At 38.9% G+C, this 20,884-nt stretch overlaps 1 protein-coding gene across 1 annotated transcript in view; it reads left to right on the forward strand.

Moving 5' to 3' along the window:
• The window catches only part of celsr3 (cadherin, EGF LAG seven-pass G-type receptor 3), an 89,003-nt gene that overhangs the window by 33,591 nt on the left and 34,528 nt on the right, over positions 1-20,884 (forward strand). The window contains exons 5-15 of the mRNA XM_062999080.1: positions 631-746; positions 3,347-3,435; positions 3,601-3,758; positions 4,644-4,807; positions 4,935-5,060; positions 8,528-8,697; positions 11,140-11,325; positions 12,020-12,130; positions 12,874-13,042; positions 19,609-19,750; positions 19,866-19,986. Coding sequence (XP_062855150.1) covers positions 631-746; positions 3,347-3,435; positions 3,601-3,758; positions 4,644-4,807; positions 4,935-5,060; positions 8,528-8,697; positions 11,140-11,325; positions 12,020-12,130; positions 12,874-13,042; positions 19,609-19,750; positions 19,866-19,986 — 1,552 coding nt within the window. The remainder of the gene's footprint in view (positions 1-630; positions 747-3,346; positions 3,436-3,600; positions 3,759-4,643; positions 4,808-4,934; positions 5,061-8,527; positions 8,698-11,139; positions 11,326-12,019; positions 12,131-12,873; positions 13,043-19,608; positions 19,751-19,865; positions 19,987-20,884) is intronic.

A 20,884-nucleotide genomic window follows, 5' to 3' on the forward strand; every position in this document is an offset into this window, starting at 1 on the left:
AACGAAATACTGGGCTAAAAGAGATAACCTTTGATATAAATCCTGCCAGCATTCTGTCTCTATCTGTATCTCTCTCTTTTTCCTTTCTCATCTTCTTTTTGTTTCCAGTTCTATGCTCTCCATCTCTTTCATCCTGTTCCTTACTGTGTTCTTTCATCATCTCACCGTGTTCATACCTCTCCTCCTGTGAGTGCTATATCCCAGCTGTCTTTTTTTGATTGGTTTGGTTGCCATAGTGCCAAGGGCATAAAATGGATGTTGGCTTTTAATCCTCATATTGGCTGAAACATTGATATTTTATTTAGCAAATGCCAACAATAACTACACGAGAACGGCACTCACTCACTCACATCTCCCTTGGTAGACCAGAACATTTTTTCACTGCTTTTCATCTCAAGCTTTTTCCTTCTGTATAACCTTTTTTTTCTGTGTTACCTTCAATCAGTTACACATGAGCACACATGTTCACGTAGTCAAGCGGCTTTCTTTAGTCAAAACACTTTCTTGTGCGGGTTCCTTAAAGGCATGACCACAATAACTAACAACATCGGTACATCCCTTACATAGATTTTACATGAAATGTGCTATTGTATATGAAATATTGTTATTGATTGATTGTGGGGTTTACAGGTTTGCTACTCTGGAGAGCAGTGGGCTGCTGTTTTATAATGGTCGATTTAATGAGAAGCATGATTTTCTGGCTCTGGAGATACTGGATGGACAAGTGGTGCTGAAATACTCCACAGGTGTGTAAATGTGTGAAATGTGTATGTGCTTTTATGGACATATTTTATTATTTGTAGTATTATTTGATCTGACTCTAGACTTCTGTTGGCCATGTACAATATTTTCTGTTGGTCTGAATCTTAGCTAACCACCTAGCTACCATTAACTATTTTATCTTGTACTATAAGAGGAAACCTTTGGGCATTTATGTACTGTATTTACAACTCCAGATCAGAGAAAGTTGGGACAGCATGGAAAATGCAAATAATAATAAAACACAGAGTTTCTTACATTTACTTTGACTTTTACTTCATTGCAGACAGGATGAACCTGAGATATTTCATATTTTGTCTGGTCAACTTTATTTAATTTATTAATAAACATCCATTCCTGCATTTCAGGCCTGCAACACATTCCAAAAAAAGTTGGGACAGTAGAGCATTTACCACTTTGTAAAGTTGCCATTCCTTTTCACCACACTTAAAAGATGTTTTGGCACAGAGGATACCAAGTGATTTAGTGTTTCAGGTCTTCATTCAATGTCCCATTCTTCCTGCAAACACGTCTTAAGATGTGCAACAGTACGGGTCGTCGTTGTCGCATTTTTCATTTCAAAATTCTCTACACATTGTCTATTGGGGACAGGTCAGGACTGCAGGCAGGCCAGTCCAGTACCCGTACCCTCTTCTTCCGCAGCCATGCCTTTGTAATGTGTGCAGCATGTGGTTTTGCATTGCCTTGTTGAAAAATATATGGACGTCCATGGAAAAGATGATGTCTTGAAGGCAGCACAGCCCCATATCATGACAGACCCTGTCTTTTGGACTTGTTGCTGATAACAGTCTAGATGGTCCTTTTCATCTTTGGTGCAATCAAATAAAAGTCAAAGTAAATGTAAGGAAAACTGCATTTTTATTTGCATTTTCCATTCTGTCCCAACTTTTTCTGATTTGGGGTTGTATATTTTAACCAATTACATAGATCGAACATATCACAGTGTTACATAAATCAGCAGAGGTCTTTATATTACAGTTTTAAATAACAGAAAACATATAGGTTGTTTTATGGCATTCTTCAAAAACAAAAGCCAAAACGAATGATGAATTTTTTATGTTTTTTCGACTAGTTGTGACTTTCTTTTAGCTGGTCTTCCATCAGACCTCTGCAACTGATTAAAATGCAGATACACATTTGGTTTTTCATCACCCCACTTCTTAAGCTCACTCATTCAGTTTAAAACAATTAGGCTTGTCTACAAAGCCAAAAATTAGAGCACTTTAGCAAACCCTGTTCTGTGCTATATACCCTTTTAAGCCAGAAGCCTGGCTTGTCTTGATCCACCCATCAGAATTTAAGAACAACAGCACGAAGGCTCTTTCCTGTACTACACCCAGGTAGTATAGTGAATTGCCTCTGAACAAAAAAAAAATCCTCTGTTTTAGATATACACTGATGAGGCAAAACATTATGACCACCTTCCTAATATTGTGTTGGTCCCCCTTTGTGCCCCATACACAACACACTGCAATGCACTGTGTATTCTGACACCTTTCTATCAGAACCAGCATTAACTTGAGCTACAGAAATTTAAGCTACAGTAGCTCGTCTGTTGGATGGGCTATGTTTAGGCCCACATGGGCCAGCCTTCGCCGCCCATGACCCTGTTGCCAGTTTGCCACTTATTCTTCCTTGGACCACTTTTGATAGATACTGACCACTGCAGACCGGGAACACCCCACAAGAGCTGCAGTTTTGGAGATGCTTTTTCCTGCTTCTAACACATCAGCTTTGAGGATAAAATGTTCACTTGCTGCCTAATATATCCCACCCACTAACAGGTGCCGTGATGAAGAGATAATAGTGTTATTCACTTTACCTGTCAGTGGTCATAATGTTATACCTGTTTGGTGTATGTCTTTATTCTAGCAGGGTTCCAGTAGATTCATGGTCAGATTGTTGTCTACATGTACTACAGTAAATTAACTGAGAAAGCACTTACTTTCCCAATGTTAAATGTTAATGTTAAACATGTGATGCTGTAAAGCCTTTGGCCAAGCATCAACACTGACCCTTAAAAACAAATTGGCTCAAAAGAAGTGTCTATTTGCATAAATGAAGTACAGCCTTCGTGCCTGTTTTTGTGAAGTGCCTGTACTGAGGATTATGTACGGAAGTGCAGGCAGATTGAATTCTCAGCAGCAATCTGGAGTGCTGGCTTTATCTGATTAGACTTAAGTGGTGCAATAAAAGTATTGGTGCATGGATTTACTGGAAATCAGTGCTTTTGGTCTTCTCTCTTGTCTACCTGGAATTCTGCTGTTTTGGGCACATGAACTCTAGACGATATCTAGCACTGCTTGGTATTATTATTAGCATCCAGCCCTGGACATTCAGTACAGACCTTTAGCTTGAAGCATCATGCATTTTGTGTCTATTTTCAGATTTTTAGTTTTGTTGCAAAAATGTGTGTTATATATGAATCCAGTGTACAAACCTAATCATTCAGTCTGGGCTCAGTTTAGATGTAAAAGTTAAATTACTCTTTTTTTATACATATACATTTTTAAAATGGTAATTAAAAATGGGTTATCGATATCATTTCTTATTATTCTTTGCCCAGGTGAGACATCCACACAGGTGAGCCCGTACCTGCCGGGAGGAGTGAATGATGGAAACTGGCATACTGTCCATATCCATTACTATAACAAGGTATGTGTGTGAAGGTGTGCATGTTTTATTCCTTTTTCATGTATAATAGTGCCGGAGATGGGACTTGATGAGAGATCTACTAAATACTTTGAAGATCTGGCTTGTGCTTATTAATCCATGCTTATTTATTTAATACATAAATGTCTCTGTGTATGTGTGTTGCAGCCTAAACGAACCGTTAATGGTGGGGTGCAGGGTCCGTCAGATGAGAAAGTAGCGGTGGTGAGCGTGGATGACTGTGACACTGCCATCTCACTGAGGTTTGGTGTTCAGCTGGGAAACTACAGTTGTGCAGCCCAGGGTAAACAGAGCAGCAGTAAGAAGTGAGTACATAAATACATATATACATACATACATTATTATACACACATAGCATGGCAGTAAAAGCGTACCATATCTATGCTTTTGTGTCTGTTGGGTACCCACACAGGCTGGTAGCACTACTGAAACACAAACTCCTAGCAGTAGTGGGCTAATGTATTACCTGGGTCGCGACCCTTGGGTGGGTTGCAAGCCAAAAAAAGGGTTGCAGAGAAAAATATTAATAATTTAATAATTTGAATTTTAACAGGCACATTAACTTGTACACAAACATCCCTTGTGGAGGCTTTACATTACTCTTGTAAATCGCAGTATGACCAGATTGCCGTCATTTTTATTAACTAAGTATATTTTGTTTTGTGTTTTGTTCTGATGCATTGTTTGTGTTGTCTGGGTCACTGTTTAGTGTGGCGTGCACATTTAGTCAGGTTTTTACTATAGTCACCACTAAAAAGAGCTGTTTAGAAGAAATGCTTTGGGTAGCACTGCAGAATTTTTGTAGCATCAGTTTGGAAAAATGTCAGCATACTTTTTTTTGTGCACAGCAACTTGCCAAAACAAGTTGTAGAAGATAGAACTGTTTAAATTTTCTTTGGCTTGTTCATGCACAAGGCAGCAGCACACATGACAACCTTATTGTAAAAAAGTAAACAAAAGAAAGTAAAAAGTAGAAACAATTACAATCAATAAATAAATTTTATGGAACTATTTTCCAAGAATAATAGGTAAAACCAAAGCGTGTTAAAGTGTAGTGTTAATTATACTGTAAACAATAAAAATAAAATGTCACAACACCCCCAATACAAATGAATATTTAATGTCATATGTTTAAATGTACCCGTAATAACTATCTTCTCTTTCACTCTTTTCCATGACTCTTTTTCTAGATCATTGGACCTGACTGGGCCATTGTTTCTTGGTGGTGTGCCAAATGTTCCAGACAATTTTCCATTTGGAACAAGAGAATTTATTGGCTGTATGAAAGACCTACACATTGACAACAGACTCGTGGACATGGCAGTATTTGTGGCTAACAATGGCACCTTGCCGGGTGCGTATGCGAAATGATCATTTTTACTGATGTTAAACTTTATGTTAAATGTGATAGTAATTATGTTATTGATGTCTGTTGGTGGTTTAGTAGTTTATGATGAGATTTATTCATCTGGTTGTTACAGGCTGCAGTGCCAAGTTGCCGTTCTGTAAGTCAAACCCGTGTAAGAATGGAGGCACATGCAGGGTGAGCTGGGAGACGTTCTCCTGTGACTGTCCACTAGGGTTTGGAGGCAAGGACTGTAGCCACGGTAGGAAATAAACCACACACATCATTTTCTGTTCCACTGAATTCTGTCTTTCAGTCATTGTGTTTCAATAAAAAGAAACTGTACAGGTTTGCAGCACATTTGGAATATATTAATGTGCTTCCAAGATAAAAATTGCTCCATTCCAACGGTAGAACACAAAGTCTGTAGCAACCTGTAAAAATAATATTAAACATATCACTGAGTTACAGTGTATCACAAAAGTGAGTACACCCCTCACATTTCTGCAAATATTTCATTATATCTTTTCATGGGAAAACACTATAGACATGAAACTTGGATATAACTTAGAGTAGTCAGTGTACAACTTGTATAGCAGTGTAGATTTACTGTCTTCTGAAAATAACTCAACACACAGCCATTAATGTCTAAATGGCTGGCAACATAAGTGAGTACACCCCACAGTGAACATGTCCAAATTGTGCCCAAAGTGTCAATATTTTGTGTGACCACCATTATTATCCAGCACTGCCTTAACCCTCCTGGGCATGGAATTCACCAGAGCTGCACAGGTTGCTACTGGAATCCTCTTCCACTCCTCCATGATGACATCACGGAGCTGGTGGATGTTAGACACCTTGAACTCCTCCACCTTCCACTTGAGGATGCGCCACAGGTGCTCAATTGGGTTTAGTCCATCACCTTTACCTTCAGCTTCCTCAGCAAGGCAGTTGTCATCTTGGAGGTTGTGTTTGGGGTCGTTATCCTGTTGGAAAACTGCCATGAGGCCCAGTTTTCGAAGGGAGGGGATCATGCTCTGTTTCAGAATGTCACAGTACATGTTGGAATTCATGTTTCCCTCAATGAACTGCAGCTCCCCAGTGCCAGCAACACTCATGCAGCCCAAGACCATGATGCTACCACCACCATGCTTGACTGTAGGCAAGATACAGTTGTCTTGGTACTTCTCACCAGGGCGCCGCCACACATGCTGGACACCATCTGAGCCAAACAAGTTTATCTTGGTCTCGTCAGACCAAACAGCAAACTGTTTGCGGGCTTTCTTGTGCGTCAGCTTCCTTCTGGGATGACGACCATGCAGACCGAGTTGATGCAGTGTGCGGCGTATGGTCTGAGCACTGACAGGCTGACCTCCCACGTCTTCAACCTCTGCAGCAATGCTGGCAGCACTCATGTGTCTATTTTTTAAAGCCAACCTCTGGATATGATGCCGAACACGTGGACTCAACTTCTTTGGTCGACCCTGGCGAAGCCTGTTCCGAGTGGAACCTGTCCTGGAAAACCGCTGTATGACCTTGGCCACCATGCTGTAGCTCAGTTTCAGGGTGTTAGCAATCTTCTTATAGCCCAGGTCATCTTTGTGGAGAGCAACAATTCTATTTCTCACATCCTCAGAGAGTTCTTTGCCATGAGGTGCCATGTTGAATATCCAGTGGCCAGTATGAGAGAATTGTACCCAAAACACCAAATTTAACCTGGGACCTTGACACATGACACCAGGGAGGGACAACGACACATTTGGGCACAATTTGGACATGTTCACTGTGGGGTGTACTCACTTATGTTGCCAGCTATTTAGACATTAATGGCTGTGTGTTGAGTTATTTTCAGAAGACAGTAAATCTACACTGCTATACAAGCTGTACACTGACTACTCTAAGTTATATCCAAGTTTCATGTCTATAGTGTTGTCCCATGAAAAGATATAATGAAATATTTGCAGAAATGTGAGGGGTGTACTCACTTTTGTGATACACTGTATATGTCAAGCACATATTTAAAACGACTTATTAACAGAGATGTACTGTAGCTGGCTACTCAGAACTCTTCATAAGAGCAGTATTTAATATAAAACCATTAGCAGAGTCTGACCTTTTGGGGCATGCGGCAAAATACTCTAATGCTATTGTTAGCAAATGAAATTGTACACATATCTTCCTGTAATTATTTTATTATAATCAATATTTAATCATTAATTTTTAATTTAATTTTAATTAAAGAAAAGTGCCATTTCACAGCAATCATTAAATAACTCATTAAATGAATTATAGAATATGTTAGGCTAAAATACACAGCACAACCAACCTTATTAGTTGAATGAGACCGTAGCTAAATGTTCTAGGTTTACAAAGACGAAAATTTCCAACCAAGTTTCGACCCCCCCCCCCCCCCCCCCCCCTTCCCCGACACCTGGGACAAAATTGGTTGGGAGTTACCTGAATAAGTGTTTTAGCTGCTTTAGACTTCGACATCTTGGACAACCGATTGCTAATGTAACCGAGCGTCTTTAGAGTTTGCTGAGTTTCTAAAGAAAAAAATAAACTGTACTTAGACAAACTGTTACTGGCTTGTTCTTTTGAGGCGCAGACTACAGAGAGACCATATGTGTAAAGAAGCACACTTTTCCATTGCTTATAGAATCGCCAAAAGGACAAAATACACTCAATATGTAAACACATACATCAAACATTGTCAGCACACTACACAACAGAAAAATCTGTTACACCTACTTATGATTGCTGAACGCCTCATATTGCACCACATATTTCATAAGCTATGTGAAGTTTCACATCAAATTTCATATTACACAGAAAATGGCTCATTTCACGGTCAGTTATGTGATTTTTAGGGCTGTGAATTAGGTAGGGCCTTAATTATAATATTTAACCCAAACTATAGTTATCATCAACTCTTTAAAATGCTGCTACTGCATTTTAGTCGAACAAACTGCAGCTTCACCATTACTGTTAGAGCAGTTCCTCTTTTGAACACTTTACTACATTATCCTATTGTGGTCACTAAGGGTTCTGCCATATGGCTTGGGTAAAATGTATTATAAACCAAAAGACATAATGGCCAGTAAGACTTTTTAAAGAAGCTGTTGTTAAAGGAAGAAAACTTTTTTTTATAAATGTGGTATTGAAACATTCAGTGCTATTGCTAAATCCTGAATCCTTACTAAATATCACTTGCCAATCTACTTGACCTCTAATGACTGAGTCTGTGTATAGTAGACTACCCCAGGACTATAAAGGTCATTAGCAGGACAATATTTGAAAAGTCTTGGTTTTAAACAGGTAAATGTAATGTCTTGGTTATGATTATATTGATTGTTACTGTATCTGAAGGCAGCTGCTGTAAATTGAAATGTAGCTACTTCATCTCCTCAGTCGTTTCTCATACCGTCTGTCTTTGTCTCTTTTTATACTTGATTTATTCAATTAGAATAATCACAATGTCTGAAGTTGTTGGGATTTTGTGCATATGGTATTAAATATTCAAGAGATCACTTGGTGAAACGCTGCATGGGGCAAGACATCTTGCCTTCTGTTAGCAAAATAAACACAGCGGGCTGAAAGACGAAGACAGTTAGCTGGTTTGGATCACTGGCAGTAAAAGATTACAGATTATAGCTTTGATTTAGGGTGATATATGATCAATGCTTTAGTAGTGCTAGTTGCTGATTATATGACCTGACCTCTTTGCAGTGATGCCCCACCCTTACCGTTTCCTGGGTAACAGTGTGCTGTGGTGGGATCTAAAGAATGATGTCACTATCAGTGCACCCTGGTACATGGGTTTAGTGTTTCGCACGAGGGCCAAAGACGGGGTGCTTCTCCAGGCTCAGGCAGAACAGTATACACATCTAATCTTTCAGGTGGGTGTAGCTTTACTGTGTTCTTGTGTGTGTGTGTGTGTGTGTGTGTGTGTGTTTGTTTGTTTCTTTAACTGATATGACATACAGACAAAAAGATTCTGAATAGATTCTTACAGAAAAAAAACCCCTCTGCACCAAAATTGGTATCTTAAAGCCTGAATGAAATTTGCTGCTGAGAACATTAATCTGAAAAAGTCGGAACAGGGGCTTCTCTTTCTTGCATAGCAGTCCGTGGTGTTATAAAGCTTGCTGGACTGTGGGCACATTAATGACATTGAAGGTAATAAAGAGAGCAAAATATAGAAAAAGTATTTAATAAAAATACAAACTTCATTTCCGAAAACAGATTTTATAAAATTATAAAAGAATTTATTATTAATTAATTTCCTTGAAACTTTATTACATTTTGTAAATAGAAACACATTTAGAATTTAATGTCTTCAACACACTCCAAAAAGTTTACACAGGGGCAAAATAACAGTAAAAGCTTTGTAAGCAATTATGGGTCAAGTCCCAACACTTTGTGCCAAACCTCAGGAGAAAATTGCCAATCAGTTTAAAAAGAACATTTTTAAATGCAAGATTACAAATAATTTAGTGTTTCACCATCTACCATTCATAATATTGTGAACAGATTTAGGAAATCTGAAGAGATCTCAGTCTGTATAGGGCTAATCTGTCAGCTGTCAGATGGCTTTAAATGAGAAACTGTAATGCTACTGTGGTAAATGTAGCCTGATGTGTTTGGAAGTACTTCAGAAAACCATAGTCACTTAACACAGCCCTCAACCTCAAACTCTGATACACAAAGTAAAAGCCGTACATCAATTTTAAAGTAAAAGTGCCTCAAGATTTTTCTGGGCTTGAGCTCATCTCAGATGAAATGAAAGAAAATGGAAATGTGTGCTCTGGTCAGATAAGTCTACATTTTTGTACTTTCTATAAGAACCAGCATTAACTTCTTCAGCAATTTGTCTGTTGAATCGGACCACTCGTGCCAGCCTTTGCTCCCCACGTGCATCAACGAGCCTTGGTCTCCCATGACCTGGTTTACCACTGTTGGACTTTTTTTGATAGATACTGACCATTGCAGACCGGGAACACCCCACAAGAACTGCAGTTTTGGAGATCGTCTAGCCAGTCGTCTAGCCATCACAATTTGGCCCTTGTCAAACTCACTCAAATCTTTACACTTGCCCATTTTTCCTGCTTCTAACACATCAACCTTGAGGATAAAATGTTCACTTGCTGCTTTATATATCCCACCCACTAACAGGTGCCGTGATGAAGAGATAATCAGTGTTATTCACTTCACCTGTCAGTGGTCATAATGTTATACCTAGTCGGTGTATGGTGCAGCATGAAGAGGAGAATCAGACGGTGGCAACCATGGGCTGTTGAGCAGCTCAAGTCTCGTATTAAACAAAAATAGAGAAACATTGTACTTGCAAAACTGCAACAATTAGTGTCCTCCGTTCCCAAACCATTAAAAAAGTCTTATTAATAGGAAAGATGATGAAACACAGGGGCAAACACCCCTCTGTGTTTCTATTTACAAAATACAATGAGGTTGATCAGTAAAAACATTGGAAATTTGGAGTTAAATGAAGATTTAGGAGAATTCTAGAGAAACCACAGATTCTATGTTTTATTTATAAAAAATTATAGAAAACGTGTAAAACCATCCGCAAGTACAACCAAAAATGAATTAAATACGAATTATAAACAAACAGGCAAACACCAGTCATATAAAATAATAATAATAATAATAATAATAAAAATAATAATAAAGGGTGGCATCAGGCCACATATATGCACAGAGATCTGGGTATAATTCCAGCTGCTACTTGCTTTACGTGTTTCCTTTTATCTTCTCATGGGCTTCCATTAAGTATTGATTAAGAAGGATGGATATAACTGAGATAAGATGAAATACATTTTTTATAGGGGATGAAATTGATTTCTTCTGAGGAGAAAGTGTTGTATAACTGAAAGCCAGCAAAGATTGTGAAGCTGAGATACCCTGTTCAAGTATTAGTGAGATGCTAACCAACTTTATTTTAAACAATTTAGAGTATCTGGGGAGACTAAAGAGGATTTTCAGTAATCCAAGTAGATAGAAACTGACATAAATGAGAATTTCAGCAGCAGAGTAGAACAAACTATGTGATTTAAAATCATCAAGAGGCTGGAAGACTATAGAGCTGGAACAGGGTTGCACAAGAGAATGTGGAAGAAATTGGGGATTGCAGTATTGCTTTAGATCAATAAAGAAATTTTTGAATCTGTGAGTGAGAACTTGTTTACTCTACAGTTTTAATATAAGTCAGAGTTAAATCACATTTAGAACCCCTTTATTAAATTTGTGTGTGGTGGGTTATGAGCTGAACTGATCTCCAGTACAGTGTGTTATATTAATCTAGAGGCTGTTTGTAATTGTAGCTCACAGCGGGGCACCTGGTGTTCTCCGTGGCACGGAGGTCAGCACAACCTGTGCGTTTACGGCTTGACCAGGTTCAGGTGTGTGACGGACGCTGGCACGACCTGCAGCTGGAGCTTCGAGACATACGCAGTGGACGAGAGACCCGCTATGTGGCTACTGTCAGACTTGATTTTGGATTGTACCAGGTACACAAGCAGAATTACACACAATTACACACAAAGATTCAATTTTTCTCCAAATTTAGTAATTGACCATTTCCAATCCACAAAGATTCTCCTGCAATACAACATTTTCATGGCACCACATTTTTCTTCTTTCTTTCTTTTCTTTTTTAAATGCAGTGCATGCAGTGTCACCGGGCACACTAACTATTTGGAATTGAACACTAACTGCCCCTTTTTTATGAACAAAAATCCATGGCCCCATAAATCTTGTTGGCTTGTGTCATATTGATTGCTTAGAGGACTGAGAAAGGTCATTTTCCCTTCTCAGAGAGCAGGGCCAAGTATTCCATCTTGAATTCTCTGGTAAAGATAGCTATTATATTGCGAAAGATCAAACTTGTAGTCTCCTGTGAAAGAAGGGAAGCTTTTCTGTTATATCTCAACCCCCTCTATGCCATAACTAGTTTTTCGATATAATATAAAGAAATAATTATTGCATGTTGTCTTTGTTGATGGATTTTCTCCACCTTGACCATGCAAATTAAGTGCACTATATACTGTATATATATATTTATTTTTAATTCGGGCACATTGTAGTGTCCAGGTAGAACTTTTATGTGTACCTTTATGCAGATAAAATTGCAAATCTCTTGCTTTTTGTGAACCTTACTCTCCCTCTAATCCCCTTTCTCTCTTTGACTCACTTCTCTAATAGGGCACGGTGATGGTGGGCAATGAAATTCATGGGCTAAAGGTGAAGCACCTGCATGTGGGAGGAGTTTTAGGATCTGGAGAGGTGCAGAGTGGAATACGCGGCTGTATACAGGTGCGCTACAATATTGATGCTTCCTCAGCTTCCTAATCAACAGTTAAAAATGTCTCATTGTGAGTGTGGACTAGCCTTTAAAAAACACGGGGGCTGCACGGTGGCTCAGACAGGAGGTCACAACAAGAAGGTCGTGGGGTTTGCATGTTCTCCTAGTGTCTGCGTGGGTTTTCTCCGGGAGCTCTGGTTTCCTCCCACAGTCCAAAGACGTGCAGTCAGGTGAATTGGAGATACTAAATTGTCCATGACTGTGTTTGACATTAAACTTGTGAACTGATAAACCTTATGTAATAAGTAACTACCGTTTCTGTCATGAATGTAACTAAATTGTGTAAAAAAGGTTAAAATCCTAATAAATAAATAAAAAACGTGCTCCCACTTTTGTCTCAATGATGAAGAAGAAGATAGAAAGTATAGAAAAGATAATTATTTTAGCATTATATTCATTATTCAGTGCCACGTTTAAGTGTGAGCAGTGCAACCATTGGCCGTATCTGAAGGTAAGCGAAGGCTAGGTAAGGTATCACCTCATTGCTACTTTAACGCTCTTGTTGAGGCACTGGCATTAGTGGCAGAGGAATACTTGGGGTAAAGTGTGTTCTACTGTGCATGTTATAACTTGTAATTTTTACAATGGATGTCATGTATGAGTTGGAGGTTGTCAGTGCAATACAAATGCTATGATTATAGTTATTACTGATTAAACAGTCTATGACAGGTCTAATTTAAATGTGTCTTTGAAGGGAGTACGTTTAGGAGTTCGTCCGGATTCCCCTGCCTTGCCTCGCCCCTCGAAAACTCTCAAAGCAGAGCCTGGCTGTAATGTCGGCAACACTTGCAGCTCCTCCTCCTGCCCCACCCACAGTCACTGCACTGATGATTGGGAACGCCCCTCCTGCATCTGCGAACCAGGTAAAATGAAGGTTTCTGTATGTCTGTTGATAACATCCCTCACAGATGCACATCGTGTTCCAGTTTGATGTTGATACATTTTGTGACTAGAACTTGTAGTGTGCACTCCTCTGTGATTTCCACACTCACCAGTTACTGAGACTCAGTTCCCACAACCACTAAGCAAGCTTGTTAATTACAAACATGCTAAATTATTGCATACACACTGTAAAACAGTCCTCGTACTTTTAGATTTTGGTGTTGAATTATTTTGTATAATGTATAATTAGAGGCACTCAGGTGGTACAGCGGTAAAATGCACTAGCCCACTTCTGCTGGAATCTAGGTTTCAAATCCCCAACGGTGCTATCAGCCAGCTGGGTGTCTACATATGGACATGATTGACTATATCTGCAGGTGGGGGGCAGGGGATGAGGAGGGCTGGCTGAGGCATTCTATCTGTTCTGAGATACCTCTCTAAATGCTTTGAACACCTGGATTCAGGCAGGAAATTACACAAGCCCAGTGCCGCTGCTGCTCATGCTTCAAATCCCTGTTGGGCATCTACATACAGACATGATTAGCTCAGTGATTCATGTTGGGGAGCCACGACCCATCATTGCTTGTAATGACTGATCCTTTGGTGGATCCTCCTTTTATGCCCAATCATGATTCCCGTACCTGTTACCAATTCACTTGCTTATAATGGAACACTGTAATAGTCTATAAACTTTTCACTTTTGTTTTGCCTCTGTCCCAGAATACTTGGAGCATTCTGGAGTTTCAGGCATCAGATTCTAGACGTGTTTCTATTAACAAAATACAGTGAAGTTGATCAGAACGGTTGTCAGTTAAATAAATATTCAAGAGAATTAACAAATCAAAGATTCTTCTTTTAACTTCATTTTACACAAAGTCTTAACTAATTATCAGGATTTGCCCAGGGGTTAAGATTGTTTTTTTATCTCCCAAAACCAGCTCATTTGAATACTTCTTTTATAATACTACTTTATTTCTTTTATTTGTTAAAGTGTCTTTGTTGTTTAAAGGTTTCTTATCTCACAGGACAGCTGCCAGACTGAGAGAGTGAGGGTTTTCACATGCCTACTCCAGAACATTTAGAGCTGACCAACAACAGCTAATGACTTATTGATTGTAGGAAATAACTGTTCTGTGGTGTCTGGCATGCTGTCCATCGTAGGACATAAATTGGCATGCTGTCCATCGTAGGACATAAATGCACTCACTAATTTACTCTCTCACTTGTTAACTCACATCTAGAGACATTTAGAGTGGCCAGTCTGCTTTGTTGCTTGTTTTTCGGGAGAATACAGTGATAATGTGCCTCAACCGAATGACAGTGAACTGAGATAAAGAATGTAGATCCACAGTAACTTGGTCATGTACCACCATGCCTCCTGTTAGGTAAAATATCAAGACGTCCATAAACTTTCTCCTTTGACCTCTGTGTTACAAAAGAGGTGTTCATTTCAGCAATAGCTAACCACAACACATGTTTTAACAGGTTTTGTACCTCCTCCAAATGTTAACAACCCCAACACCCCTAACAATTAACTAAGTTCTGGGCTATGCTCGTAAATAATTCTCTTTGTGCTCTACCATTAAAATTTCACTAAGCTTAGTTATTGGCTCACATTCTAATGTACACATCAGCTATTTAAGCTCAATTCTTACTACAATAAATCTGAAGCTTACTCTGACTGTCTTTGTTTAATGAGTTCTTCCCAGTGCGCACTCAGACTCAGCAAATGACACTGAAGTGGAAGATCTGAGCACCAATATTTATTTAAGATTTCTTGATATTCTAACACCTATTTATTTCTGTACAGTCAGGGATTAATGCAAAACTATCAAACTTTGTAGAGCGGGCACCTCTCTTTGTTGTGCTAATGAACTGAAGAGAGAATGGCAAATGCGGAAGCACCGCAAGGTAAAGGATGAGGATGCTGAGATCCTGTTAGTCAGAACAAACACTTGCAAACACAAGAGTCCTACATCCTCGAGGTCTTACATCTTATAATTTGATGAAAGAACACACACTTGAGTACACACACTTTATCATCGTGGTTATAAAATTGCATCAGTACTAAGTGTTATTAATAGTTCACTGCTGAAAGAGACATCAAGGACTACAATCATTAACTGTAAATAATTCTCTCTCATCTCTGTACACTAAATATGCCTGCTGGTAATCAAGTTTTCCATCCTGCCTCATCATTGTCACATACAGTGCAGACTAAAGCCGTAGCCATGAATTGAATAAATTATCAACAACTGCTTGGAATACTGACAGTTACTAACATTACACAATGCTAGTGAGTGGAATATGTGTATTTATAATTTTGTGGGTTGAGCATATTTGAATATTGCTGGGAGCATTACTGTGCCCTGGGACAGTGGTAGCCTATTGGGTAGAGCTTTGCTTTTTTGTCGGGGGGGGCAACTATAAATACGAAAAACTATGAATACTGGCAGTTACTAACATTACATAAAGCTAGTGAGTGAAACATGTATCATTTTTACATCAGTATATTCAACGGCGAGTGGGGTTGTCTGAGCATAACTGAACAATGCTGGTATATTGGTTGCTGCACAACAAAATTTGGGTTTGGTCCTCAATATTGGTCCCTGTCTGTGAGAAGTTTTAAATGTCTCCCACATGTCTGTATGGGATTTCTCCAGTTACTCCAGTATACTCAGCTTTACAAAAAACGAAGGTGAACTGGATGTCCTAAATTGCCCCTGGGTGTGAATGGGGAAAGTTAGTGGAGCGAATAAGTGGAGTGAAGGGAAAGCAACACAGTGTGTTTCTGCTTTGTGCTACATCCTCGAGGTCTTACACCTTATAAGTTGATCAAAGAACACACACTTGATCATCATGGTTATAAAATTGCATCAGTACTAAGTGTTATTAATTGTTCACTGCTGAAAGAGACATCAAGGACTACAGGCATTAACTGTAAATAATTCTCTCTCATCTCTGTATACTAAACATGCCTGCTGGTAATCAAGTTTTCCATCCTGCCTCATCATTGTCACATACAGTGCAGACTAAAGCCGTAGCCATGAATTGAATATTGGAGGGGGGTTAATGTTCCTTTGGGTTCTTGCCATTCTAGAACTTGCCTTTTTTTTGGGAAGGGGGGGGGGGGGGGGTCGAACAACTGTGAATACTGGCAACTATGAATACTGGCAGTTACTAACATTACATAAAGCTAGTGAGTGAAATTGCTGGGATATTGGTTGCAGACCAACATGGGTCTGTGGGATTTGGGTTTGGTCCTGAATATTGGTCCCTGTCTGTGAGAAGTTTTAAATGTCTCCCACGTGTCTGTGTGGGATTTCTCCAGATACTCCAGTATCCTCTGCTTTACAAAAATGAAGGTCAACTGGATGTCCTAAATTGCCCCTGGGAATGAATGGAGTAAGTTAGTGGAGCGAGTAAGTGGAGTGAAGGGAATGCAACACAGTGTGTTTCCGCCTTGTGCCCAGTGCTTCCAAGTGGTAACTGGAAATACAGCTGTATATACCTTATATCGAAAGCTACACTATCTGTCCAAAGGTATGTGGACACCTGATCATAAGCTTGTTAGACATCCTATTCCTAATCTACGTGCATTAATATGGAGTTACTTCCCCTTCCTTTGAAGCAATAACGGCCTGCTTTTTTGTAAGAAGGTTTCTCCACAGGATCTTGAAGTATCTGTGGGAATTTGTAGCCATTCATTTAAAACTTGTTTGTGCATCAGGCATTCATGTTGGACATGAAGGCCTGGCTCAAAATCAGTGTTCCAATTCACCACAAAGGTGCTTAATATAAAAAGATGTCTAATGTGAAAAGATTTAGTGGCTCTTGATTTTCAGGAGAGAATACATGAGAGTATAAATGAGAAGGTTAGAGAGAGGGGGAGGGAGAGGGATGAGGAGAAAGCAAGATCAAATAGAGAAGTGCTAGGTGATTAGGGACGAGGGATTTATTGTACATAAGTCTATAGACAGAAAGTCTTTCGGTTCAATAGGATTAAATAGTGTGACTGTGAAGTCAAGGTTAGCATCATGTTGCATCAACTCATAATTCTGTAATATTTTCTCTCTCTCTCTCTCTCTCTCTCTCTCTCTCTCTCTCTCTCTCTCTCTCTCTCTCTCTGTTTTTCTCTCACATTTAATACCTCTTTGCTATATGTTTTTTCATATATAAAAGGATACAGTTGCTACTTCATATGCCATTTAGACACAAAGTCTGTCAGTTATCAATTTCCAGCTTTTCCCCCACCATATACAAACCCTATTTTCAGAAAAGTTGGGACATTTTGTACAAGGCAGTAAAAAAAGGAATTCGTGATTTGGTAATTCTCTTGAATCTTTATTTCACTGACAAAGGCAGAAAGATTCCCAATGTTTTCTCTGAGCAACTTTATTGCAGTTTGTAAATATAAAATATTTAAAATGTTATTCCTGCGACACACTCCAAAAAAGTTTTTGAGGTTTTTGGTGAGGGAATCATGATTCACCACTGTGCTCAAATCAATCTGTTCAAATAATTACAGTTTTACAAAACAAATGTACAACACAACAAAATGAATTATGCACAACAAAATGTAATATACACAAATATTAGTAGCACAAATATAATATTTGCTATCTTAAGCTGTTTTTAAAGCAGAAAAACATTAGTTTGTAAGCATGAACAAGAGCATGGACTAGACAAGAGCATGCCAAACCAAACCAAATTAACATGAGCAAAGAACCAAACCATGAATATGGCCTTGGCTTGCCACTGAAAACAAACACTCCAAACATGTGCTCCTGGAGAGAGGGACGTGGCACATAAACAAACAAACTCCAGGAGCATAGAGGCTTGATTCGTGACAGTTAAATAATACTTATTAATTAATTATTAATTACTAATTAATTAATCTTATTAATTAATGGTCGGCTAGTGATAATCAGTTTCAATAATCAATAATTTTATGATTCTGACAAAGTCTGCATCCCAAAATGACAGCATTCTGCAACATATGTTAAAAGATTAAGAAATTTTCACTCCTTATTTAGTTTTATGCAAACATTTTAACATATTTAGTAAACTTGAGAACAAAGACAATATAACAATAAATACAAAATAATTCAACAGCTCTGTGATATAAAACAGTTTAACTACTTGCAAGCTACTTCATTAAAATGTTTAATGCTACCACCTCACTTCTGGAAAGTGACTAAAAGCATTAATACTTGTACTTGTATCTGATTACTGACTTCCAGAGGTTTTACATTATCTTATTACTTATTACTTAAGTGAGACCCATTGATCAAATCAGATTTAGAATTAGATTTCATGTGAAATGATTATTCTATACATGTGCAGGAAATGCACTTATGATCACCTGTTATACTGTAGAGCTCAATGAAACAGGTCTGATCTGTTGCTGCCTGGAAAAAGTTAATAAATCACCATCTCGTAATGTCCTGGACCATTTAGCAAACAACTTATAACTGCTGCCTATTTTTTTAGATAGATTTAAAAGCTTCAGTGCTGAAGGAGAAAGTGTTCTTTACAAGATTTAGAAGCATAAAACCTTTAGCTTAAGGCTGTACATTTTTAAAATTGATCGTGCTGAATTTTTTATTATATCTACATAATTTAACAGGAAGATTATCTTGGCCAGCTGGTGCTAACACTGATTGTCTGATGTACCCAATGAATTACTTTTTGCTGGGTTTTATGTATTTTACCACTAATAGGAGTGGTCAGAAAACCAAGATCTACAGAAATCTAAGTGACATCTAGAAAATCTATCTTTCTTTGTAATAATTACTACAAGTTGTAGAAAAGTTGTTAGTTTTATCAAATGTAGATTTGATAAGCAAAATAAGTTAGTAATTCATCATTCATGTTTACAACCTGTCTGCAAATCTAAAGGCTAACCTACACAAGACATGACAATTATGCCACCATTAAAACAAGCATCAAAATGTTAGTAACTTTTAATCAAACTTTTAGTTATCAAGCTTAAATAAAACTATGTGTTACATTGTAATTACTTTGGGGCTTTACTATTTAGATATTAGAAATAAAAAAAAAGCAAATTTTTAATTTATATGTTGAGGGCACCCAAGTGAGGATAATCCACTTTCCACACCAGCACTGGGATTCTAAACTCCCTGAGTTAGAATTTCAGCTCTGCTACCGGTTGGCTGGGCACCCCCTAGCAAGCACAAAATTAGCCTCTAGTCTGGGTGGGAAAAGACCAGAATAAAAAAGGGGATGGGGACACTGGTTAGTATCCCGAGGTGCCTGTACAGAAGTGGAGGAACTCGGAGATCAGTATGTGACTTTCAATGTGTGAGACTGGCCTTACGCACAAATCCACTGAAGTATGGTGCTTAAAGCAGAGAATAACATGTAAGGTCAAAAATGCGACTTTTAAAATGCACTGAAATCACACAATTTGTTTCTCTGGGAACCTGTGAATCTGGGTTGTATTGTATAATACGCATTTTATAAAACCTTGTCGATCACTGTGGGTAACAATATATTTTGATTATAATTAATGTGTATTTTACAGGTTTCTATGGTAAAAGCTGTACTGATGCCTGCAAGCTGAACCCGTGTGAAAATGAAGCTAAGTGCCACCGAAAACCCAACTACTCCCACGGGTATGTTTGTGACTGCGGAGACAACCACTATGGCCAGTACTGCCAGCACAGGTATAAACACACACACACACACACACACACACACACACACACACACTAAATAGTTTGCTACACTACCAGAATATAATGTATTAAACTATTATCACTTTATTGGTGTGTATTGCAGGAGTGAGCAGCAGTGTCCGCGGGGTTGGTGGGGTAATCCTACCTGTGGGCCGTGTCACTGCGATATCAGCAAAGGCTTTGACCCAGACTGTAACAAAACCAACGGGCAATGTCTCTGCAAGGTGCCAGCTCACACACACAAACACTCACTGAGCACAACGTTAGGTAGATCTACCTGCTATGTACATTTATTGATTAGTTAATGAGCTACTCCTACCATGCAGATGAACTTTCTGAGCATACAATCACTGACTGTAGCCCAGCTGTTGTTCTGTACACTTTGTCACTCCCTGTACTCCATTTATCAAAAGAAAGTGATCCTAATGAGAACTCCACTGACCAGTAATATTCTCAGCACTGCAATGGCATTGTAGTGTGTGTTGTACTGGCATGAGTGTATTAGGTGCAGCAGTGTTGTTGGGACTCAATTTCTTTTTGTTGCATTTTCCCCTTATTTCCCAATCTAGTAGTTTCCAATTCTTTAATTCAATTTCTTGGCCACTTGCACTTCCCCCACAGTGGAAAGTGGCGGAGTCTCACAGAGAGCTGTACCACATCTGGAGAGAGAGGTTGCAGATGTACAGCAGCAATAAAACCTCAGCCACAATCAATTGATATCACCACCTAGCACAATCAATAGCACCACCTGGGATTCTAACTGAGAGCTCGAGAACTCAGCAGTGGTGGCTATTAGACTACTGCGCTATATGAGCAGCCCACTAGCTGTTTTTTTACCCCAGCTAGCAATAAATTCTTACAGAGAGCCATACCACCGTAAGAGAGCCATGATGTATCCAATGTGAAAACTCCACTAGTTGTGCCGGTGCCTCGGCAAATAGCAGAGGTTGCTATTGCAGCAGCGATAAGAAGAAACCCTATTCAACTTTACCTTCTTCAGACACAGCCAGCTGTATCAGGCCGGTGTCACTGATGACATTCACACTCAAGCACACTGTCTTCAGTGTTAGTTTAGCATATTGACCTGCTGCACTACTTGAGCACCTGCACATTTCATTTTTA

Source organism: Trichomycterus rosablanca, chromosome 7 (genome assembly GCF_030014385.1).
Source record: "Trichomycterus rosablanca isolate fTriRos1 chromosome 7, fTriRos1.hap1, whole genome shotgun sequence".
NCBI lineage: Eukaryota > Metazoa > Chordata > Actinopteri > Siluriformes > Trichomycteridae > Trichomycterus > Trichomycterus rosablanca.